This window comes from Canis lupus, chromosome 14, assembly GCF_011100685.1.
Source record: "Canis lupus familiaris isolate Mischka breed German Shepherd chromosome 14, alternate assembly UU_Cfam_GSD_1.0, whole genome shotgun sequence".
NCBI lineage: Eukaryota > Metazoa > Chordata > Mammalia > Carnivora > Canidae > Canis > Canis lupus.
In genome coordinates this window covers 27550519-27576905 of record NC_049235.1, presented here as the reverse complement: position 1 = coordinate 27576905, position 26387 = coordinate 27550519, and the positions used below count along the sequence as shown (strand labels likewise).

Below are 26387 nucleotides of genomic sequence, written 5' to 3'. Positions count from 1 at the left end.
CTTTGCAGCTAATGTTCCCTCTACCTGAAATGCTTTTTCTTCTAGTCCTCCCATAGCTCTTTGGACAGATCAGAAAAACTTCAAACAACTTTATCCAAAGAAAGTTATTCCTCTTGTTGTCCATTCCTCTGTCCTTTGTTTCCTTCATAGCACTTTCCATATTTTATATTTGTTTTTTGATTATCTTTTGTCTGACTCCCTCATTAGCAGTGAGCTTCATTCACTTGGCTTATTATGTAGCTATGTGGGTGGTTAGCATGTGCACATGCAGTGCAGTGTTTTAAGATTTAGGATTATGACCACGGATAAATTCCCAACACTGGTGGAGCTTACTTTCTATGCAGGAGACAGAAACAGCACCCATCTCTGTTTTGCTTCCTGTTGTATTCCAAACACCTGGCAGGGGGAGGTAGTCATTCAAATACATCTTGAATGTCTGATATATGTGCCAGATAACTTACAAGCCTTTCAGAAAATAACCCTGTAACAGAGGTAGTATCACTGTTTTAAAGTAAGAAGGCTGCAACTCAGGGAAATAAAATAACTTCTATTCAGTCACAGAGCTAATGCATGCCAAGAGTAGGATTAAAACCACTTTATTTTTTTTATTAAAGATTTTATTTATTTATTCATGAGACACACACACACACACACACACACACACACACACACACACACAGAGGCAGAGACACGGGCAGAGGGAGAAGCAGGCTCCATGCAGGAAACCTGATGTGGGACTCGATCCTGAGAGTCCAGGATCACGCTCTGAGCCAAAGGCAGGCGCTAAACAGCTGAGCCACCCAGGGATCCTCTAAAACTTCTCTTTAAAATTTAAAACAAGCACCGGTTTTTAGCACCGGGGAGTTGCTGACAGATTGATCAAGCAACAGCAACAAACCATCTTTGTCTAGTAAACTGAGAGACTGGAAGTATTTATTAATCAAATATGTCAGGGGTTTAGTCTAGGCCATTTGGCACTACCTATTTTATTTAGATGTTGCTACTATAATAAACGTATGATTTTTCCTTATCATACCTGTTAGTCCCAAACTAACTGGATATAATCATTGAAATCTGTGATATGTAAAGTTCCCACGAGGGATTACAGAAAAGCAACATTTTAGGCACTAGTTATTATATTACCTCTAAGTCTCTAACTGGCCTCTATCTTTTCTGAGATGAGCAGGACTACTTATACATTTCTAGGATTCCTTATGCCTCTTAGCATAAAGTATATACATGGTCCATGGAAGGAAAAGCGTTTATTTCATAGATTGCCTTTCCCCGGGGTTCTCTCAGATTTCCCTCAAGCTATCAGATCTGAGACATCCCTAAATCAGACAAAGTTCTCAGTTTGATTATTTTGACATCAGTCAAGCCAACAGACAATCCCACCATACAAGAAAAAGAAAAAGAGAGAGAGATCTGGGATGTCTAGGATGGTTCAACGGTTGAACATCTGCCTTTAGCTCAATTCGTGATCCTGGTCCAGGAATTGAGTCCCGTATTGGGTTCCATGTGAGAAGCCTGCTTCTCCCTCTATGTCTCTTTTGTCTCTGCCACTCTCCCTGTGTCTCTCATGAATAAATAAATAAAATTTTAAAACAAGAGAGAGATCTAAGGCAGCCAGGTAAATGTTCACCTAGCCAGTTCTATTTATGGTCTCTTTATTTCTGCCACTAAACATACCATCCCTCTGTCATTCCCAACAATGGTTTCTAAATCTGGCTGCTGTAGGAGTTTTAAAAAGCTAGGAAGAGTTAGAAAATAAATTACTGGCTCCATCCCCTAGATATTTGATTCAAAATGTCCAAGGTAGAGCCTAGGGAGTTTTAAAAGCTCCTTAAACCATTTTGAAGTACAGCAATTTTGGCAAAATGTTGCTCTAGGGAACTCCATTTTGTTACTGACCCATTACAGGGTATCTACAGATAGATTAATGTTGGATTAAGGGACACAAGCCTTTCCCATTTTTATATTTAAGAAAAAATACTTTGGCCCACTAGATTAGATACCCAGGGTTTCCAAACACTTGCTGCTGGGTTATTCCATTTTTGCATTAAAAAGGAAACAAATGGGGCACCTGGGTGGCTCAGTGGTTGAGCATCTGCCTTTGGCTCAGGTCGTGATCCTGGGGTCTTGGGATCCAGTCCCATTCAGGCTCCCTGCAGGAAGCCTGCTTCTGCCTCTACCTATGTCTCTGCCTCTGTGTCTCTCATGAATAAATAAATGAAATCTTTAAAAAAAAAAAAAAAAAGGAAACAAATGACTCTTCATACTCATGTTGGCATTATATAAAGCACGATAGAAAGGCAAAAGTCCTTTTTTAACCAGAGACTGTTCTATGGCAGATGTCTTCCAGTACAAAATCTTTTAAAAACTTTTATTAGGGGAAGTCTAAACACTGAATGGATATTTGTTTTGAAGGAGTATTTTCTTTTACATGTGATGATATTGAGATTGTTTTTAAGAAGAGTACTTATTGGGGCACCTGGGTGGCTTGGTCCATTAAGCATCTAACTCTTGATTTCAGCTCAGGTCATGATCTCAGGGTCCTAGATCTAGCCCCATGTCAGGCTCCATGCTGAACGTGGAGCCTGCTTTAGATTCTCTCTGCCTCTACTTTTCCACCCTGCCCCACCATGCTCTCTCTCCAAAACAAGAAAAAAAAAGTGCTTATCTTTTAGAGACACACACCAAAATATTTATAAATAAAATGGAATTTTTAGGACTTCAAAATAATACCGGGGGTGGTGGGGAAGTGGCCAAGAAGGCAGTAAGTGGGAATACAGAGAATGGGATTGGCCAGGGGTAACCCTCTTGGGTCCCCTCCCTCCTTGGGAGCTTTGTACTATCATTTTGCTATCACTCAATAAACTTTGTTTTGCTGCCCACCAAAAAAAAAAAACAAAAAAACAAAAACAAAAATGGAATTGGCCAGGAGTCGGTAATTACTGAAACTAGATGAGAAATACTTGGGTGTACATTATGCTATTCTACTTTTATAGAAGTTTGAGATTTGTCATAATAAAAGGTTAAGATTTTTATTTTAAACTAGAGAATCAATGAAATGAGTCAGCCTCAACATTCCTCTTCAACCACCTATTTTTAGAATCCTACACATCTTAGGATATTTAGCATATAGTATACAAGCAAAGCTCTCTTTTTTTGTTTATATGTACATGTATAAAAATAAATTTATAAGATGACATTTAAAAGAGTGTTTCTGCTGGCTTGACTAAAGTTCATTCAACTAGGTTTCACTAGACACCTACTATAAATCAAACATCATGCTTTTGAAAAAAGCATGTTTAAAAAAGGCTTGAATCTTATGGTACTGGAATTATTTATCTTAATTCTTTTTTTTTTTTTTTTTTTTTAACATGATAAGTGACTGGATTTTCTGTTAAACTCAATGGTTAACTTTAACGAAAATCAGAATCACCTGATGGGCTAAATCCCAAACTTTTATATTCATAGGTCTAGAATAGACCCTCAGAATCAGCATTTCTAGCAAGTTTCTCGGTAATGCTAATACTTCTGGTCCAGGGACTACACTTTGAGAACCACTGTGTTAACCGATACCGGTCTCAATCACTTAGAGGAGGTAAATACAGCGCATGTGCACACCACACACACACACACACACACACACACACACACACACACACAGCTGCATTACCTGTTAGTCTTCAAACAGGAAGGGAAGGGGTGGGGACAACGATCCAGATAGTACTTCTATTTTGGCACTGCTTTAATTTCTTCCTTATTACAGACTCAGAGAAGAGACAGCCAAAGAAAGTATGGGTTTATTTTGGCTAATAATCCAGGATATTCTACCCAACTTGTTTATAACCCAACACCTAATGTCAGTAATCTCAACCTCAGCAAAACATAAGCAGAACACATAAAAATATGGCCCCAAACTGAAACTAACTGGAAAATAACACAGCACACATATCCATCTAGCAAACACATTATCACCACACTACCAGATATGTCCACAAATACTGACAAGTTTCCAAAGGGTCAGCATACAGATCCCTACTTATCATTAGGTAAAATCTGAAAATTGATAACAATCTTGAGGCAGTTTGAACAGTGTACACGGTTCCAGATGTTTAATTTCTGCTGTGAAGTATTCTATTTTGATTTGTGTCTATACCAAAAAATAACCATGTTTTAAAATTTTGTTTGTTTCTTACAAGGGAAGGTGAGATTATATTGTGCTAAAATAGACTGGTGCTTTAGAAATTTATGGAAATGACCCAGATACCAAGAGAATTCAGTATGTTTAGTCTTTCCCAAGTTCCACCAAGTTCCCATTTCATACCATGATGCAGGAATGCTAAAAAAAAAAAAAAAAAAAAAAAAAAAAGGCAGCCTGGGTGGCCCAGCGGTTTAGCGCTGACTTCAGCTCAGGGTGTGACCCCGGGGTCCCGGGATCAAGTCCCACGTCGGGCTCCCTGCATGGAGCCTGCTTCTTCCTCTGCCTGTGTCTCTGCCTCTCATGAATAAATAAATAAAATTTAAAAAAAAATTAAGAGCTTTTTGTGTCACGTTCCCCTACAAAATAAGTTTTCTTTAAATACATCTGTCAGAAAATATTCTATTAATAGCAAATATCCATTAAATGTTTACTATGTGTCAGGTACTCACTAAATATCATACTGTTTCATCTAATCCTTTTAGGCAATTAAACTCAAACAGCAGGCATCTGCCTCAGTTTACCAGTGAAGAAACTAAGGCTGAGGGCAAATAAATTGTCCAAAATGAAAGTAGTGCATGGTGGATCTAAGGTCCAAATCTGAATTTCTATAGCCATTATCAACTGCCTCTCAACACCTACTAATCCATACCAATTAACAATAATAGCTACCATTTATTGAGTTGCGAATTGGTGAGGCACTAAGTAGTTTACATAATTTCACCCAATCCTCTCAAAATTCTATGTGACAGTCTTCATTTTCCCAGGAGGGCATTCACATCATGAGAAGTTTCAAAGTACATGCCAAAAGGTCACAAGTGAATAGTGGGAGAGTCAGGATTTGAATCCAAATCTCACTCCAAATCTCCTGTTGTTTTTAGGTAGCATACTTGTCCTCCTAAACTAGCTTTCCATGTAGCTATTCCTGTTTCTAACTTGCATATGGAGAATTTAATACATACTTCAGCTGTGGTTTGTTGAGACTATTCTCTCTGATTATCATGTTTTAATATTAACTTTATGATTATTAGTTTATCATGCTATATTTTTCATATCAAGTTTTTTTAAAGATTTATTTTATTTGAGAGAATGCACACTAGAGCAGGGTGGGGGGCAGGAGAAGGAGACGCTCTCAAACAGATTCCCCACTGAGCAGAGACCAATGAGGAATACAATCCTATGATCCCGTGATCATGACCTAAGCTGAAACGAGTCAGACACCCAACTGAGCCACCCAGGCATCCCATTCATATTAAGCTTCAGATAACTCAATCTTCCGTAAAATTTGTAACTGAATCTGATCTCTAAATTAGGATGCCCTGACTCTACTTTTGGCTGATTCTTTTAAACTAAGTGTATATTTAGTATTTTAAGTTTTTTGTGGTAAGATATACACAAAATTTACTATTTTAACTACTTTTGGATGCACAACTCAGTGGCATTAAGTACATTCACAATGTTATACAAGCATCACTACTATTCATTTAAGAGTCTTCTGCTAAATTTAAACCTTAAATGTAAAATTCCAACTTCAAATGATGGAATATTCAAAGTTCCAATTTGTATTACCTAAATGTTGACTGTTACATCGCCAAAAGTTTTTTAAAAATCAAATATTTTTTGTCTTTTGTTATCATTGAAGAAACTGTTGTATTTTCATTACTGATGAAATTCTTGTATTAACTAGAACCCTGAAACAGTCTACCAAAGACCTCCTTCCAGGTCACTATGAATTATTAATCAAACATGGTTTAGGTGTCAAATGCCTTGTACAAACAAAAACATTCTACGTCTAGGTCTTTCCCTCTGTTGAGAAACCATCATGCTTTTACAGACTAGTAATTCCCCCTCTACATACACTTATTTTTACTAGTAATTTCACTTTTCACCTTCCAAGGATTTATTCATTTTTCCATGATTCTTAGGGAACCTATGCTGGCTACATAAACTACACAACTTTTTTCCCCAAGTGTCTATAATCCATTTAGGAATAACCCCAGACTTCTTTATATTTAACTTATCTTTGATAATAGTTTGAATTTAGAGCTATCTGGTTCTTGATTAATATTGGATATTAAACAAAATCATCCTAAATATAAGAAAATATTTTAGAAATATACTTTGGAAAAGTCGTACCTTAATAAAAAACTAGATATAAAAACACTGCTAAACTCTTCAGGATGTATTTTAGGAAGACTCCTTAGCAAAATGGAAAATATTACGACCAGTTTTGGAGTTGAAAATGTGTTTTATACATCAAAGCTAGTAGAGTGTACACACCATTTTCTTTGTTGTTATAGTTGTGTGCTAAATATGAAAACACTTAGCGTGGATTGGCTCATCAAATTCTTAGGCTACAAAATAAGGATCAAACATTTAAACTTTCAAGAGATAGTTAAAACAGTACTATTTCATACAGCAAGTATATAAAAAGTACAAGTGTGCTAAATATCTAAACCCATTCACTGATTTTGTTTTTTGTTTTTTCAGCAAGCCTTATTAATCCATCATACATTTAGTGATTAGAGTATGCATCATGATTTCATTTAGTGAAAGTTAAAAACAAAAAAGAGTTCTTCCGGAAAACAGCCTTTGGTGCAATGTCAGACTTGAGGAAAACCCAACCTACTATGGGACTATGTAAACCCAGCTGTCAGATGTTTTTGCACACCTAATTAAAAGCTTTACCAAATGGAAATACATTAAAACTCAAACACTGTTCTCCTAGTGCCTCCAGTAGTTTATTGGTAATTATCCACATTTTTATAAATATAAACATTCTAAGTGACTGTCACTAGTGCAGTACATTTAACAATGAAAGCTCCACAGGAAGCTACTTCGTTTTGTGTGTAACAAGAATCAAGGTTCCAAAAACTTAACAGAACAAACCCTCAAAACAGAAACCCCAAATCAAAACAAAACCCTGCTAGCAAAGTGCAGTTCTTTTGGTTATCTTTAGAACAAACAGCTGTTGGCTATACACACAAAAATTATGCTGATTTGCTAATAATATATGACCACTGGAAGTAAGTCCTTGCTTATAGATAAGAATTAGGCAAAGGGTTGTCCTTTTAATTTACAGGGGCTTTTTGGATTCCAGGGTAAACGGCACCAGCGAATTTTCACAAAACATAGCTTTGCTACTTTCCCCTTCATTTTCTAGAATCATAATTCTTATCTGCAGTACTGCCTCATTTCTTCCCACCTTATAATCAGGACTGGACGGCCCACATAACACTGCTTAGATTGTAAACAAAAAATTAAAGCTCAGAGCACTTACAGGATATCTCTTACATTTTCACTCCACAGTGCATCAAGTGTTGATTATAAAGCTTCTGCTCCTCCCAAAACACTACAAAAATATATGAAACCACATCTGTGTTCAGCCAGCAAGGATCAATAAAACAAATATTTTACCACTGGAATTACCTTAGAAACTATGTATTGTAATTATGTCCTCTTGACTGAATCCCTCAATTGCTTTCTTCATAAATCCATACATATACCAAGCATACGCATTTATTAGTCTACATGCCCTAATTTACTATATAAAAGAATCAAGTAAATTATTTTAGGTTCTTCGAGTGAAAGTGCTTCTGATAATAAACTATTTCTGTAACAGCCCTAAATCCCCAAAAAAGAGTTTTAAACCTGACCATGGAGAAAGATGCATAGCTACTTCTAAAAAGTAAAAAACTACACACCGAAACATGCATTGTCAGGAAAACTAATCCATGCACTTGAATATGCCCCCAATATCTTATTTTTATTATTTCAAGTTAGACCAACTTAAACATTGTCTAGAATTAAGATATAGCATTACATCATTGGATTCCAGAAAATGTCAAAATTCATTTGGCCAAAACTTAAAAAAGCAAACACTTCTTTCTTTATCCCTTACTGGTTGGACCAATGTGATCGATATAACTGTATATATATTAATCTATCTTAACATTTCCATCCATTAGCATTTTATCTTAACATACAAAGCCTCATATGCTATTTCCTCGTAAAGGCGTCCCCCCACAAGATGTAAGGACAAAACACTAGGCAGACATTCTTCAAAGTTTTATTTCACTAACTTCAGGTCAAATTTCCACAACTGTTTTCTGGTCAATAAACTATCCATGCTTGGCTTCCCAGAATGGTAGTACCAAAAGCTTTGTGGGGTAGGGAGAAGAGACCATTTTAAGAAGCACTGCATTTACTCATTTTCCACAAGGCAAAAGAGTTGGGCATCGGATTGTTCAACAAAACAAAGCTTTATCAGCATCCAGGAGGGCAGGCGGGCAAACCAGGCTGTAGACACTCTTCCATTTGTCAACATCAGACCAGAGAAAACCTACTCCACACAGATATAAAAAGGATCACCATTCATCTTTTCTTTTTCTGTTGCCGCAACATTTTTCTTCTTTTAATTATCATATCATGTAGTTTCTCAAGTCCTTCCTTTAGTCCATCTCCTATGATTGCACAGGTGGGCTGTAAATGCCAGGGAGTTGATGAGCTCAGTTCACCCATTGCTAACAATTTCTCAATTTCTGACAGAGACAGTGAGTTCCTCAGGTCCTGTTTGTTAGCAACGATAAGTACAGGGACTCCCTGATTTTCTGATATCCTGGTTATTTTATGAAGTTCAGTTTTGGCTTCTTCCATTCTTTCAACATCAACAGAGTCCACAACAAACACGATGCCATCTGTGCATCTGGTATAGGACTTCCACAGTGGCCTTAGTTTCTCCTGGCCACCTACATCCCAGAAGTGAAAAGTGACTGTTTTAGAATTTCCCAAGGTTACCTTAATTTTTTCAGTGTTAAATCCTTTGGTAGGTACAGTATTTACAAATTCATTGAACTGCAGCCTATATAATACAGTCGTCTTTCCGGCACAGTCCAAACCCAGAATAACAATGTGAAAGGACTGAAATGAAGGCAGGCTGGACAAGATAGAAGTCTGGTCTGACAGTCCATTCCCCATTTCCAGGTGCAAGTTAGGTGTTCCAAACTGAAATGCTTTCTTCTTACCGCTTTACTACTTCTCCTCCTAGGGGATCCGGCTACCAGACTGCTGAGGGGGAAAAAAAAATGAGTAAGTTATTCTGGTAGAGAAATAACGTACTATAACAACTGTTTTTTCTCCCTCTCTGCTTTAAACGAGCAAGACGAGCAGCTTGAAAAATAAAACTTGCTTCGGCAAACAAACCACATGAGCTATGAAACGTACGCAAACCAAGGCATCTGACAGAACAATCCTTGTGATTGCAATTCTTTTAACGATTCAAGAAAATTGCAGAAACACGCACTTCTCTACCCCCCTGGGTTCCCAAATCTCAAAGACCTCATTCCGAGGACAACCTAGTCACCGGTATACGGTCCAGGCACAGAAGTGCCTCTTGGGGGGCAGAAAACCCCTAACGCATAATCAATCCTATCTTGGGGAATCTCCTTTCCACGTGCTTAAGAGCCCACCCAAGGTCACTATCCTTCCCCCTGCCCCACCAAATTAGTACAACGCGCTCACCTCCGGAACTGGAGTCTGGGTCCAAACGAGAAAGCATTTGGTAGGCGTTTTTTGACGCGGGGTTTTGCGGGGAGACGCACCTCCCGTCCGCTCGGCTTAGCTCTCGGCGCAGCTCTGGCAGTTGCAGCGCTAGAACCCGGAGACTCACGCTGGCCACGCCCACTCCTCACGGCCCACCCATGAGCCCGAATGCCATTGGCCAGCCGCGACGGCGCGTCCCCGAGAAGCCCGCCCCCGCGCCCCCATTGGCTAGAGCAACTGCCGCTCCCGGCGCGGCCGAGCTGGGTTCTCTCCCGGTCCACCGGCACCACCTGTTGCCCTTAAGTTAGAAAACAAGGCGCCCGGGGAGGCAGCCGAGTGGCCCCTGCAGGTGAGGGGGCGCCTGGGCCGGTCGGTCGGTCGGGTCGCCGCCAGCGCGCTCGCTCCGCCCGCCCGCCCGCCCCGCGCACCTGCTGCGCGGCCCGCGGACGCCGCGCCGCGGCTCTCACATCCGGGGCCCGCGGTCACCGCCGCGCGTTAACCCTTTGTCCGCTGGCCCGGGTGCTCGCGGTGGCCACGCCGGCCGCCAGACGCGAAGGACTGGCTGTGCGGCCCCCGCAGGGGCAGGCCCACCGCCCCCGCAGCGAGACCCGTCGCCTCGGCCCTCCGCCCCGGGCCGGCAGGGCGTGGCCACAGCAGCCGCCCGCCCCTCCGCGGCTCACCTGAGTCACAGCCCCTCCTCGTCGGGAGCCGACGTCGCTCACAGCCGCTCAGGAGCACGCTGGTACCTGCCGGGAGGCAGCAGGGAGGCCCGGTCGGTGGCCCGGGACGAGACGCAGCTCCCAGGGGCGCCGGGCGGGCGCCGCGCGCCAGGCCGCCTAACGGTGCTCGGCCGATGGCTCCCCGCGCCGGCCGCGGCCCCGCCCCCGAGGAGCGCTCGCGCGGGCGCTGGCCGGTGGGGGGCGCGCGGGAGCCGGTCTCCTAGCAACGCCAAAACAAGGCCGCGTTCGAACCGGCCGGGGGGCGGGGCTTCCGGCCTCAGCCTCGCGGCGCCTGCGGCCTCGCACGCTCCCCCGGCCCCGCGGGCTCCCCGCCCTGCGCTGCCTACCCCAGGGCGCCTCCCGGGGACCTCGGGGCGGGGGCCGGGGACGTAGGGTCAGATCTCGGAAGACACCAGACGGGGCGGGCCCCTTATATAACGGGGTGACGTGGGCGTGCCTCGGTAGCTGCCCGGAGCGCCTGGGCCAGACCAGTGTCTGGAGCTCACCTTCCTTTTGCAAAGCAAATAAATTCTCTCTCTCTCTCTCTCTCCCTCTCTCTCTCTCTCTCGATGATCCGAGCAACATCCCCGTGAGGTAGAAATATCCTGGTTTTGCAAATGAGGAAATAAACTGGAAGATTAAAGAGCTGAGTCTGTTGACCCAAAGAAAATAAGTGGTGTGTCCCTGGAACTTAAAAGTCTGCTAGTCATTAAATGCTTAATGCTTCCCAATGTATAATTCTGACCTTAAATGTCAGTTGCGTGCTTGACCCATACATCTGCAAATACTGAACACTTAACAGGCTGTAGGCACAATTCTATGTGCCTGGGGATAGAACGGTGAGCAAATCAGACCTTGTCTTTGCTCTCGTGAAATACTGGTCTCACGGACAAAAAGGAAGTAACCAAGTTGCTGCATGAATAATTTAATTAAAAAGGTGATCAGTGATCATTTCAGGGTACTTAAGACAACATCGGAGGAGGGGTAAATGGGAAAGTGTCAGTCGACAAACATCTTTTTGGTGGGGGCTGTAAGAGATTGGAACTTGGAGGAATTTACATGGTGCACTTTAAGGAAACATTGCACTTTTTTTTTTTTTTTAAATATTTATTTTAGGGAGGGAGAGGGAGAGAGTCTCAAGCAAGCAAAGACTGGGAGCCAGAGGAGGGCCTTGATCTTACCACCCTAAGATCAGGGCCCTGAGATCACCACCTGAGACAAAATCAAAGAGTCGGATGCTTAACTGAACCACCCAGGCACCCCAAACATTGCACTTTTTAAATGTAGATTGAAGTTTCCTCAAGGAAATTTTTTTATTTCTCTTAACACCATTATTGCTAGTGATGTTTATTGCCTTTACGACTACCATAGAAACAGTACTTCTCTTACTAGGTTTTAAAAAATAAACATGAAACCTTAGGACTAAGCGCAGTGTGTATTTTCGAGACAGCAACACCGATTTTGAAAATAAAGCCAGAAGTCTCAAATAGCATATTCTATCAAGTCATTCAATATAGTATAAGCTATAGCTTGCTGTATTGGTTATAATTGTGGAACTTCTTTGGCCATTTATAGTAATGAACAAGTAAGGGATACAGGGCTTCATGCAATGACTCATTTCCTCTTCTTAGAAATTTAACAAGTATTCCTTATTGAACTGGAAAAAATTGCAAATTGTCATTACATGAAGAATTAAGAACCAGAGTCCATAACAGCCTTCTGTTTACAATAGTTTACAATCAAGTAGGCCCTTCCGATATTAGTTGCGAGGATGCATATTTGTATAGTTTTCCCTGCAGCAAAACGGAGGAGATAGGAAAATACTGAGAGCTTCTACCCTTTCAGAATCCCCTTCACTGAACTGCACTGAATGCTATAACCTAGGCTTATAATTAATATGGGCGTTGGCAAACTAAAGCCTGTGTGCACGCGGCCACATCGGGAGATAAGCATGGCTTTTACATGTTTAAAGGGGTACAACAGAGAAGATAAGGCTATACAATAGATGCTGTCTGTGGCCTCCAAAACCTAGAATATTTGCTCTCCAGCTCTTTATAGAAAAATGATACTCCTCCTCTATAATAACAACCACACAAAAACTGCAACAAATGATATAAAAGTGATGAAATTTCTGGAATACACTGTCTACTTAGTTGCACAGTCTTCCTATAGAAGGCAAGTTCAGATATTTTGATGCTATTCTAGGAAAATGTTCCCTTTAAGTTGTAGTTCATAGGCTATGTGCTGAGATACTCCCGGGTGCCTCAGAATTCATGGGGATTCTATGGGATATTTTAACTTTTTTGAGGGAAACACAGTGCCATCTGTTGGACTCTCTTGACCATTGTAACTATTGTCTGGCTCTATCTATTTAAATAGAATATTGGGATATTTCTTCTGGCCTTAGGCACCATGAAAAAATTATTTAGACACTACAGGCTCTGTGAACCTCTGCCTTTAGTTATGGTTTTCCAAACTTTGCTAATAATGAGCATCTGGTAGTGCTTGTAAAAATATACATTCCCGGTCTCCATCACAGACCAGCTAAATCCAAATCATTTGGGGAGGGGTTGGTGATCTGTATCCAACAAGAATTCAAGGTAATTAATGATTAGATATTTTGAAGAAATACTGATCTTAAGAAATTGATAAGGTTTCTCCTTTTAAATACTACAACTGAGTAATTTACCTTGTTTCTCCTTTTTGAATACCAGGACCCAGATAAAATCTGACGCCAATAGCATTTTTCCTCTCTCCCATAATCTGATTTTCTATTATATGCTTAAATTAAGTAGTCACACACCGTAGCTAATGTCCTGCATGACCTTTGCCAATCCTTACTTTTATATACTGTTTTCTAGGATACCTCACTTCATTTGCTTCGGTAGGTACTTACTGGAATCTCTCAAGTTGGAGAGTCTGTGTAAACAGAAGGCATGGACTATGCTGGAAAGAATTGATTCAGTGCAGACAACAGATACATAGCACATAATTACTATGATATACAATAGGACTTGTGAGTGGTAAAATAGAAATTATTATCAAGTCCTATGCTTGTACAAACTATCTGACAGAGTCAGGGTGGCTTAATTGAAAAAGATGTAATTTTAAAGCTGAATATTAAAAGAATTCAACACCAAACTGATGTAGGGGAGTAGAATTGCAGGTGGAAGCAACAGTATGCAGAGAATGGAAGCATAAAGCTTATGACATGTTCAAACACATCCAAAAATAGGAGATTACAATTTTCCATGGGGAAAAAATATTTGATAGGGAAACTTTAATACCCACACTCAACACTAGATAGATCATCCAGGCAGAAAAATCAATGAGGAAACAGCTTTCAAACAACACTATGGAACAAACAGACACATACAGAAGCAGAATATATATTCTTCTCAAACCCACAGGGAACATTATCCAAGACAGATCATATGTTAGACCACAAAACAAGTCTCAATAAATTCAGGAAGATTGAGAGTACATCAAGTATATTTTCTGACCCCAATGGCATGAAACTAGAAGTCACTAACAGGAGGAAAATTGGAAAAATTTCAAATACATGGAAATTAAATAACATATTCTTGAACAATCAATAGATCAAAGAAGAAGTCAAAAGAGAAAAGGAATATCATGAGAAATGAAAATGAAACACAGCATAATAAAACTTATCAGTTGCAGCAAAAGCAATTTTAAGAGCAAAGTTTATAGCTATAAATATCTACATTAAGAAAAAGTAAAGATGTCAAATAAGCATCATTAATACCTCAAGCCTGGTTCAAAGTATGCAAACCAATAAATGTGATTCACCACATTAATAGAATGAAGGATACAAATCATATGATCACCTCAAAAGATTCAGAAAAAGCATTTGAAAAAATTTAACATTTTATGATAAAAACCCTCAGTAAATTATGTATAAAAAATGTATCTCAGGATAATACAGGCCATATATGTAGCCCACAGCTGCATCATACCCAATGATGAAAGATTGAAAGCTTTTCCTCTTAGACCACTTTCACCATTCCTGCTTAATGTAACACTGGAAGTTCTAGCCAGAGTAATTAAGCAAGAAAATGAAATATAAGTCATCTAAATCAGAAAAGAAGAAGTAAAATTGTCCCTGTAGTTATGATCTTATATATAGAAAACACTAAAGACTCCACAAAAAAACTGTACCAACTAATAAACTCAATAAAGTTGCAAGATAGAAAATTAACACACAAAAATCTGATGTGTATTTATACACTAACAAGCTAAAAAACTAAACAAAATAAAACAATCTCACAATAACATTAAAATGAATAGAATATGTAGGAATAAATTAAATTAAGAAGATAAAAGATCTGTTCACTGAAAATAGAACACTGATGAAAGAAATTGAAGAAGACACAAATAAATGAAAAGATATTGTGTGTTCATAGATTTGAAGAATTAATATTGTTAAACTGTCCACACTAACCAAAGCAATCTATAGATTGAACGCAATTTCTCTCCAAATTCTAGTGGCATTTTTCAAAGAAATATGAAAAATTATCCTAAAATCCATATGAAATCACAAGAGACCCCAAATAACGAAAGCAATCTTGAAAAAGAACAAAGGGTCACACTTTGTGTTTTCAAAGTATATTAAAAACCATAGAAATGGAAACAGTGTGGCGCTGCCATAAAAACAGACAATGGAGTAGAACTGAGATCCCAGAAATCACCATGTATAATATGGTCAACTGATTTATGACAAAGGAGCCAAGAAACTCAATAGGAAAAGGATAGTCTCTTCAACAGAAGAGGATTAGAAAACTGGATATTCATATGCTTAAGAACAAATTAGACTCTTATCTTTAAAATACTTTAAAAGACTCTTATCTTTATCAGTTGAAGTCATATATATATTATATATAATATAGAAATATATATTTCTATAGAAGAAAATATAACGAAGAAGCTCCTCGACATTGGACTTGGCAATGATTTTTTGGATATGACACCAAAAGCACAAGAAATAAAAACAAAAATCGATACGTGAGACTACATCAAACTAAAAAGCTTCTGCACAGGGGCACTGGGGTGGCTTAGTTGGTAAGCATTCAACTCTTGATTTCTTCTCAGGTCATGATCTCACGGTTGTGAGATTGGGCCCCTCATCAAACTCCATGCTGGGTGTGAAGCCTGCTTGGGATTCTCTCTCTCCCTTGCCCATGGCCCCTCTCCTCTCTAAAAAAATATAAATCAATCAATCAAACAAACAAAAGGCTCCTGCCCTGCAAAAGAAATAATCAACAAAATTAAAAGATAAGCTATGGAATAAAAGAAGATATTTGCAAACTATCTATATGATAATGGATAGATATGGGGTTAATACCTAAAATATGTAAGGAATTCATATGACTCAATAACCAAAAAGCCAAAAATAAAACAATATAAACATAATCCAATCAAAATGGACAAAGGACCTGAATAGACATTTTTCCAAAGGCATATTAATGACCGGCTGATTTACCAAAAGGTGCTCAACATCACTAATCATCAGGCAAATGTGAATCAAAACCACAATGAGATATCATTTTGCACCTGTTAGAATGACAGTCATGAAGACAACAGATGACCTGTTGGTGAGGATGTGGAGAAAAGGGACCCTTGTGCACTGCTGCTGAGAATATAAATTGGTGCAGCCACTGTGGAAAACGTTATGGAGATGTCTCAAAAAATTAAAAATAAAACTGTGATGTGATCCAGAAATAAAATGAAATCACTATTTGAAGAAAGAATCTGCACCCCTATGTTTATTGCAAAATTATTCACAATACTAAGACATGGAAACAACCTGTGTCAATTGATGAATGAATAAAGAAAATGTGCTATATGTACACAATTGAATATTTTTTGGCCATAAAAAAGAAGGAAATTCTGCCATTTGCAATCTGAATGAACTTGGAGTATAAAATGCTAAGTGAAATAAATCAGAGAAAGAAAAATACTGTATGATATCACTTATGTGTGAATCTTAAAAAGTTGAACCACAGAAGCAGAGGGTAGAATGATGATTGCCAAGGGTTGGCAGGAAGGAAAAATCGGGAGATATTGATCAAGGGTACAGACTTCCAGTTTAGGTTCTGAGGATCTAATTAATGTACAGCATGGCTTCTGTAGTTAACAATACTGTATTGTTACTTGAAAGTTACTAAGAGAGTAGATCTGAAATGTTATCACCACACACATGCACATACACACAAGTGTGACAGATAATTTAGATAACCTTATTGTAGTATTTCACAATATTTCAAACCATCACTTTGTACACATTAAACTTATACAATGTTACCTCTCAGTTATATCTCAAGAAAACTGGGGGTTGGGGGGGGGAGATGTGCCAGCAAAATGATAGATTTTCCCAAGCCCCAAATGATAGAATAAAAATGCTTGCATTTTATGTTTCTAAATCTGTTAATATCACTCATATTATGGTAAATTATTCATGTTTCATAACCTCATAGTCAGAAAGGTTTTTTTGAGCTACACTCCATTTTAAATGGTCTCTTGTACTCCTCTGCCAAAGACCCAGCATGTTCGAAACTTAATTATCACTTCATTATCACTCTTGTTGAAACATGGCCCTGCTCTTTTAGTCCTTGTTTTGGCTGATGGTAGTTCACTTAATAGCCCCAAGTAGAATTGCAGAGCCATTTTAAAAATTCTCCGATGTCCCACTTAAAATTAGCCACCAATGTCTCTTTAATCCATTTCTTTCTTTACATTCTATTTCCAGTACTTACATCTGGTTTTCATAATGTCTCTCCTAAACTAGTTAATTTACCTCCTAACTGATTTTTCAGTTAATAGGCAGTGGCGCTGGGATTTGTCCCCTACGTCTGGCACCAGTGTCTGTTTTCTTCTTCATTATACTCTAGGGAGTCCACAATTTAAGCTAACTCACTTTGATCCACTATAGCATAAAGCCAAAGTACAATTTGACAAGACTTTAAAAAGAAAACGTCAGAAGGGAAGTACAATCCCAAATTTACATAGAATGACCCCTAGATAAGAATTCACCAGGTCCACAGGTCCAAAACCCTCTCCATGAACTTCTTTAATGGGCAGCTTCAAGGACTACCTTCACCTGGTTTCAAGTCACAGGACAGTTTGTCCCTTCCTCAGAGAGGGCTGTCACATGCCTCTGGATTCCTAGTCATGCCCAGCTGCCAAAATACACACTGGTGGAGGGATTCATGCCACACCAAACAAGGTCTACTTTCTATGTCCCTATTTCCTGGCCTTGGACGTGCCTCTTCAGGCATGCTTGACAGTGAGAATGTCCAGTCTAACAGGATCCCAGTAAGACTATCACATCAGAACAGAAGAGTCCCGATTCTTCTTGTTTTAACAAGCACGGTATGTTGGGGCACCTGGTTGGCTCAGTTGGTTAAGTGTCTACCTTTAGCTCAGGTCATGATCCCAGGGCCTGAGACTGAGCCTTGTGGTGGACCACCTACTCTTTGCAGAGTCTGCTTTTCCCTCTTCCTCTTTCTCTCCACCCCCCTCACCCATGTTCTCCCTCAAATAAATAAAATATTAAAAAACAACAACAAGCACGGTGTGTTATATTTGATTTCATCAGTCCAGTCTTATCCTATCCTTCCGTTTCTATCTTCTAACATGAATATTGTCATCTTCCCCATCACATTCATGTCCTCTTGCTGGAATGCTCCAAAGCTCAGTCTTTGGATCTTTATACTCTCTCCTTAGGCAATCTCATCTAGGACCAGGACTTTAAATACCTTTACTCCCTCAAATTTGTTTCCAACCTGGACCTATTCCCTGAATTCCACAACTGAGAATATAAACATCAGAAAAAATTCCTAAACCTCCTTTTCCCCATCCTATATATTAGCACTCAATTTACCAACTTGCTCAGAGCAAGAGCCTGGGAGTCATCTTCATACACCACATCTAATCCATCCCACAGACACATACATCCAAACCAAATCACTTCTTACCACCCTACTGCTGCCTTACCACTCCACATTTCAGTCTATGTCCAGGGTGTCTCTGGTCCTGTCCGTGGTCTCTGTGCTTTTGAGGGAAAGTGGGAATGCTCTTCCCTCAGGCTCAAATGTCAGCACCTAAGAGAGGCCTTCCCAAACATCTCATCTAAAGTATCTACCCTGGGGCACCTGGATGGCTCAGTCGGTTAAAGTGTCAGACTTGGGGGCACCTGGGTGGCTCAGCAGCTGGGCGTCAGCCTTTGGTTCCGGTTGTGATCCCTGGGTCCTGGGATAGAGTCCTGCATCGGGCTCCCTGCAGGGAACTTGCTCCTCCCTCTGCCTATGTCTCTGCCTCTTTCTGTGTCTCTCATGGATAAATAAACAAAATCCTTTCAAAAAAAAAGTGTCAGACTTGATCTCAGGGTTGTGAGTTCAACCCCACTGTGGAGCCCACTTAAAAAAATAAAAAGTTAAAAAATAAAGTATCTGCTTGAGCAACCTCCTATCCTCCTCACCACTTTCTCTTACTCTGCTTTGTTTCTTCTTCCTAGAATTTGTATTTGTATGTGTACTCTGTCTACTTCCTTTTCCATTAAAAGTTCTAGGAGGCAAGCATAACGTCAATGTCATGTGCCACACTACCCCTCAGTGTCTATTGCGGTGTCTGGCACATAGTAGGAAATCAGAATTTATTGAAGGAATGTTTCATATCCTAAGAATAATTGCTCAAACAGGAACCCAGTAATCTCCATACAAACAAGTGACAATTTTATTTTATTTATTTTATTATTTTTTACAAGTGATAATTTTAAAGATATATTTCTACTCAGAGGGGAAAAAACAAAACAACTTGTACCTATTTATTACTAAACAGGCAGCAGATCCTACAGAAACAGCTTTGAAGGCTCCTGGGTGATTCAGTCTGTTAAGTGTCTGCCTTTGGTCCAGGTCATGATCTCAGGATCCTGGGATCCAGCCCCACACCGCACCACACCCAGCTCCCTGCTCAGTGGGGAGCCTGCTTCTCCCTCTCCCTCTATCTCTCTTCCCCACCTCCCCACTTGTGCTCTCTGCTCTCACTTGTGCTCCCTCTCTCAAACAAATAAATACAATCTTTTAAAAAAGAGATAAACAGCTTTGAATGCACCATTATGACGAAATAGAATGTTTAGCTTCTCCATGTAAAATATCTTCATTAGACTTAACAGTTATTTCACTACTCCTAAGACCAGTCATCAGGTGCTGGCTGTTTTTTTTTTTTTTTTTTTTTTTTTATAACTAATGGACCCCTTCAGGTGGTTTCTCAGTCCTAAGAGCAAGGGGACCCAAAGTAGTGTTCAGATCTTTACAACTTTTGAGGCAGTAGCTAATTACAATTTTGAGAATGGTAGTTTCCTCTACCTTCAAACCATCCGTGTTTCAGATATTTTGGCTCAAGTGTCAGCCAGACTTCTATTTTCAGCTTTTCCATTTCTTTGTTCTTACCCAATATTTGCTTCTTTGCTTTGTTAGTGGTAGTTAGTTAACCTGTGGTGAGGGTGGGAGAACAGTTACCACAGTGTACTAGATTAACACTGTCACACTGTTCCTCAGAGATAAGGAGTAAAAACATTATTACCACGAGTCGAGAATGGGCAGGAATTCCCCTTTTCAATTTTTCAAAATGTATCTTTATACTTTTAATGTCCAGGATTCATATGTGCCTGATATAAAATATGTAACAATCGCTCGTGAAATGATTGTTTAAAATAACTATATATAACTGAAGTGCTCCCTCTTTGTCAAAGACAGAATAAGCAATTAAATAACTGATTTCAAATTCTCTAAACTGAACATCTAGGGACACCTGGCTGGTTCCATCAGTAGAGCGTGTGACTCTTCATCTCAGGGTTGTGAGTTTGAGCACCACATTTTTAAGTAGAGATTACTTAAAATAAAATCTTTAAAATAAAAAATAAAAAGAAATAAACTGAGCACCTGTATAGTTAGTGAGGGAAATTAGATATTACCCCAAATAGCATCGATATTATAGTACTTCAGGGTGTCTTAATTAAGACAAAACAACATTCTAACATCTAACCAAACAGTATGCAGCCGAAATATTGCCTCAAATAGTCTCCCAATTATTAAAAAAATCCTAGCAGTTTGAGGTATCCATAAATGAGCTTTATGAATATACATAAATATATTAGTTTTCTTTACAAGAAACCACCTCGTAAGTAATTTTATTGGGACAATTTAGAAAAACTATGGCCTAATATCCTATGGAAAATGAGAAGAGAAAAGCTCAGTTACATTACTCTTGAGCCCATTTTATTTGTTTGTTAATTCACTTGCTTAAACACAAATTCCACAAAGATTTTTTTAGAGCAGTACCCTAGTATTGAAACAGATATTTAGAAAACCACAAGTTGATCTTTGTCCTAATGCATGCATGTGTGTGTGTGTGTGTGTGTGCGTGTGTGTGTGTATAATGGCATTAGAGTAGTTGACCCGATGAGGCTCTCGAAGGAAGACAAAGTTAAGTCAAGTAATCAAATATGATGTACAAATTCTGAGGAAGGAATAACTAATTTATGATGTTAAGTAATATAATAAACTACTTTTTCATTGTCTTACATTTAGTATTTAAGGGCAGCTTGAAGTTTGGTTTATTTTAAAATCATAAGTCAAGTAGAATCTTCGCTTCCTTTCTATGAGTTCTCATGTACCAATGAAAACCAAATGCTTCACTGGGAACTTTGTTCTTGACAGATGAAAAGAAAAGATTATTTAAGAGAAAAAGAGGACAATTAAAGTACATCACATGTGTTTAGATATCAACATATCTCTCACTGAATAAATAATATATTTTTGTTGCCTATGGAGAATATTACAAAACCTAGATGAGCTTTCTGTTGTGATGCAGAAGTTATATTTAAAGCTTAACCCCAAATACAAAAAGCCTTCTAAACTTTATTTTATTTTAAATTTCTACTCCTTATTTTGGTTTACAATCCAGTTTACATCGAGGAAATCTCTGAGCACATCTGACATGCATATTGAATGCTTCCGTGCTACCAAATGTATGACATCAGTTAATGCACTTTGATGCTTGTGTTGCTGAGCATCGAAAACTTTATTAGGGTTAAAAATATATGATTCAGAGCTATACATAATGCTGTGAAAATATCTGAAGACAAGGACTTACCTTCAATCAGGAAGAGCAGGTTCACATCACTGAAAAGATGTTGTTCAAGCTGAGTCTCCAAGAAAGCTTTGAGCGCTGCATGTGCTAGGGGAAGGCAGGACAAAGGACAGGCCAGGAGGAGGAGCTGCATTCCCAGAAGAAGGAACAGCATAAGCAAAGGCACCGGAGAAAATTAGGGTGTGCTCCAACTAAATAGCAAGTAATTTGTCAATGAATGAGAATGAGGGCTCTGTGACATGAGGCTGATTCAGAAAGGGGGAAAAATTGACCCTGATAGTGAAGAGTCTTGAATATCTTGGTAATGAAGTTGGATTTCAGCCATTGATGACTCCTTAGTATTATCACCCCAGCCTAAGTTAGTTCTAAAGTCTACACACAGGACTTAGTAGAGAGCCTGACCAGAGTAGTAACTCCTTAAAAATAAGTGATATTGTTCTATTTCTTGATAGTGGTTAAAAAGATGTGTTCACTTTCTTATAGGTTACCAAGCTGCATAACTTAGGATTTCTGTGCGTTTTTGTTTGTTTGTTTGTTTGCATTTATTTCATGTTTTTTTTTTTTAAATAAGGATAAAAAAGAAAAAAGTTTAAGATGTTACAAAAGAATGATCCTGGACTGGGGCTGAACAAACTTTTGGATGCAATGATCACTTGCCAAAAATTACTTGCCATGTGAAAGGTCATTGAGGACCTCCCAGAGAATAGTTTCAGTAGAAGTGGTGAAAAAAAAAAAAAAAAACAAAAAAAAAAACAAAAAAAAACCAACTACTCAATTAAGTGTCAATAAAACAACTCTAGGTATTACTAAAGAAATAGATTACGTTTTAGTGTAGACAAAAAAATTGGTATCCCCATAAATTACCTCTTCCCATCAGAAAGCAAAGTTAATATTTTAGCAAAATGAACCATGTTTACAATATAGATTTGAATACCCCCCAAACAACTCTATGTATCCCTGAAGTTGTAATACTCCACTTTGTAGGGCTTTCGTTACTGTTTTTTTGGCTTGCTTTCTAACCCCATCTGCTACCCTTCCCTCATCCTCACCTCCCTACCCCCATTCCTGTGCTTCATCCACAAGGAACTACTACTTCTCCAGGTATTCCCTAGCAAACCATGCTAATTCATGCCTTTGTCCTTTGTATACGATGCCCAAAATGTCCCATGTCCATCCCCTTTCAAGGCCTGGATTGACCCTTGTTCTCTTGGAGGTAATGTACAAGGTTCCAGAGCATGCACCTTGGTGATTCTTTTCTGTTTCCCAAGCAGAGTAAATCACTCTTTTCTTTGTGTCGGTTTCATGTACCTACCACTATATAAGCATCATCACTTTGAAATTCTGTTTTCATGTCTAATTCTCCTGCTAGACTCTTTGATCTCCAATGCCTTGCGCAACACTGGTACAGAATTTATCACAGCAAGGTGATTTATTAGGCTGATTACTTTTTTAATCCAGCCACATCTGCCATGTAAAAGTTGCCAACTGCCTCTCTGCCTGGGAGTCGGTGTAAGTCTCCTTGAGGCATATCTCTGGTTGTAAAGAAGCAGTTTAAATGCCCTTTTTAGTTAAATAAATGCAAGGCTATTGGGTAAAAATTGTCTAGGGAATAAGACAGAATAGGGCCCTTTTTTTTGGTAAACAGTACTGCCACTCCAAATGGATTTGTTGGTTAGGAAAAGGTTCCTTGGTCTGAAGCCAAGGAACTTCTTGGGTGGAAGAGGAATAAAAGACATGTAACTTACTGAAGATTCTTTTCTTTTCTTTTCTTTTCTTTTTTTTTTTAGATTGACATGGTCTCAAGCCAAGGCATAAAGCAGGGAGGGGCTTCAGGTGGGAACTTCTGTAAGAGAAGTGGGGGGAGGGTCTGCCCTGGGATCTAGATTCAGCAGCAGGGTTTGAACAGAGATGGGAGTAAGGCCTTGTTCTGATACACACCATGGATGAATGCAAACGTCCCTCCTCATCCTGCCTTCCCAGCATGGTGGACTTCCTCTGGATGTAAGCTCACTCTTCCTCTATGTCAGAACTACTTCAGGCTTTGCAGATATCTCTACCAATAAGAACATTATGATAGTAGGTCTTGTCTGGAACAGCAACACTGCAGGACAGACCAAAACAAAGTGGGTGAAAAACAGGCCAATGGGAAACTGGTCATATTATCCTCAACCCCATCATCACAAAGTATTTAAAAGTAAGGCTAGTTCTTTAAGTTCCCATGGTTATGGGATCATTCAGGGAGAGAGGAGAGGCCCCAAAAGGAAGACTGTGGTCTTCCTGCTAACCCAATATTTGATTCTGAGCTGGTCTTATTTTGAAAAATAAGATTTGTGAGCTGACTTGTACCCTCCACTCTTGAGGTAGGTCCCACCAGCTACAGAATGAATAGTCCAAGATTTTTTTTTTTTTTTTTTCAGGTGAAGACTGCCGGTTTCAGGTCTGTGTTTTGAGAAGATTACTCTGGCAAAAAAAAAAAAAAAAAGGTTAAGAATAGAGGGAGAACTAGTCAGGCAGATTAACCAGGTAAGACTCCTGCTTAGAGGTAATGGAAGTCCTAAATAAGATTAGTAATATGGAGATAATAATATGAAGAGAAGATTGACAGGTCCTACAAACTGATACAGGAGGCGAGAAAATGGTGTTGTATGGCTCTCACGTATTGAGACAGAGTAACTAGGAAAATGTTAGAACCATTAACAAAAGATAGGAAACACAAAGTGTAATCGACTTGGGAGAATTTAACCAGTCTGAAGCAAGAAGGCAGGCTTGGCGTGGTGGTGTCACAGGTGTACGCACACAGCAGAGGGTAACACAGTCATCTTCAAAACTGTCATCAGAATCAGCTGGTGAAAAAAACCAGAATCACCTGGTGAGGATTGTTTGTATAATCCAGAAATTTCTGTTACAGATGGAATTTTTAGATTATGGTTGGATTACATCATGATTGATTAAGCAGATAACACATTTTGCTTTCCTCACACTGCTACAAAACACCCTTCATTATAATATGACCATGGGCAGAAAGTAGCAGGTAAATAACGATTTATTAACAGCAAGCATTAAAATAAAAGGTGTTTTCTTGGACAACAGCCACTTCATGTGGTTTTGTGCCTCCTAAATCAGTGATTTTTAGAAGTGTAAGGCTTTTAAAAATACATTTTTAAAAAATACATAAGGATTCCTGTGCTATTAAGAGTTCTGGAAGGGCAATATTCAGCAATTCTAGGTAAAAATCATGTCTGGATTTGCTTGATTTTATATCCGTTTTAAAGCCATACTCATTATCATTTTGTTTAAAAGGTGCAGGAAAATTTTTTCCATACGAGTAAAAATTTTTAGATTCTAATTCTCTTGTTTAATTTTTTCATTGAAACATCTGCTTTACTACCACACTTTGTGATAATGCATGGTCTCCTAGGAATACAACTCTAACGTATGGTCAAAAGATGTCCCAGTTTTCCCATCCAGATCTATCACATCAGACTATGTCAGGCTAAGGTCTTACACCACTTTTAGAATCAGAAGTAGCTGGAAACCACTGACTGAAGTTGAGGACAGAAGTCGGTACAGAATAAATTTCCAGGGCTGCTGGCATCGATGCAGGGTAGGTGTAATTACTAGAGACAAGGGGAGGACAGAAACTTGGAGGAAAGCCTGTATTTTCACGTTCACAGAAATATCTAAGAGTTGCATTACTTGGCACAATTGGTCAACTGTCAGGAGACGGTCAGAAGACGCGGTGCCAGAGGAGATGGGAGTCGGAAGAGGCGTGTTTGCTCTGGCAGGGGAGACTGCTCCTGCCTTCTGCATACAACCAGGCCGGGCCATCTGAACCCCGGGATGTTCGGGTGGGACTGGAAGAGGGCGTGGGCAGAGGTCCAGCGGGGAGCTGCTACTGGCCAGCTTCCTGGCATCAACCCTGCTAAGCGCTCACACACCGCCCTTCCTCGTTAGAAGGGACCCTAGGGCAGGCCCGGCCACCTGCTGCGCAGCCAGCAGCAGTCTACAGCGGAGCACGCCCACGGGGCGAAAGGGCGCCCTCTGCAGGTGGTACCGCGCCAGGGGAAGACTCCAGCAACAGTTTTTAAAATCCTGCGAGTCCCACACCTGCCAACCCGCAGGCCTTTAGAAAATATTCCGAGAGTGAATAAATTAGCCAATTCCGTGCTCCTTGGGGTCTTCGTACCTCATCTCCTCCTTGGCTTGTTTTTGGGGGGCATTGAATGAAGCTAGTCTATGCATAACACCAACAATGTTAGTTACAATAGTACTTTATTTTATACGATTTCATAACATAAAAAGAGTATTTCATCTATTTTTTTTATTTTTAAAGATATAATTTATTTATTCATGAGAGACACACAGAGAGAGGCAGAGACACAGGCAGAGGGAGAAGCAGGCTCCCTGCGGGGAGCCCAATTGGGAACTCAGTCCCAGGACCCCAGGATCACACCCTGAGCCAAAGGCAGAGGCTCAACCACTGATCCCCAGGCATCCTAGTATTTTATTATATATGACTACTTTTATTTGTCAACTTCCTAAAGAGCACAGAACTTCTTAACCACAAGCATTTTGGTTATAAGTAATTAGGATTTAAGAATTACTCCAAGCTCCTGACATTTCTGGCATAAAACAAGTAAACTGCAAAGATGCAGCATAAAACAAGTAAACTGCATAAAACGAGTAAACTGCAAAGATGCAGATGTCTGACCTATTGAAAAGAAAGGTAAAATTGTTGGCTATTTGTGAGT

The 26387-nt window shown here is 39.6% G+C and overlaps 1 protein-coding gene across 5 annotated transcripts; it reads right to left on the bottom strand.

Annotated features, from left to right (window-relative positions):
• Positions 1-8260: 8260 nt before the first annotated feature.
• Positions 8261-10585, bottom strand: ARL4A (ADP ribosylation factor like GTPase 4A). 5 transcript variants are annotated; one of them, XM_038556960.1, is made up of 3 exons: positions 10429-10585; positions 9728-9856; positions 8261-9274 (listed from the first exon to the last, which is right to left on the bottom strand). In XM_038556960.1, exon 3 carries the CDS (start codon positions 9182-9184, stop codon positions 8582-8584), a length of 603 nt encoding a protein of 200 aa, XP_038412888.1. In that variant the 5' UTR covers positions 9185-9274; positions 9728-9856; positions 10429-10585; the 3' UTR covers positions 8261-8581. The 5 variants fall into 5 exon arrangements, with proteins under 5 accessions (XP_038412888.1, XP_038412889.1, XP_038412891.1 ...); XM_038556961.1 differs by having other exon boundaries at positions 8261-9271; XM_038556963.1 differs by lacking the exon at positions 9728-9856 and having other exon boundaries at positions 10429-10584.
• Positions 10586-26387: the final 15802 nt, after the last annotated feature.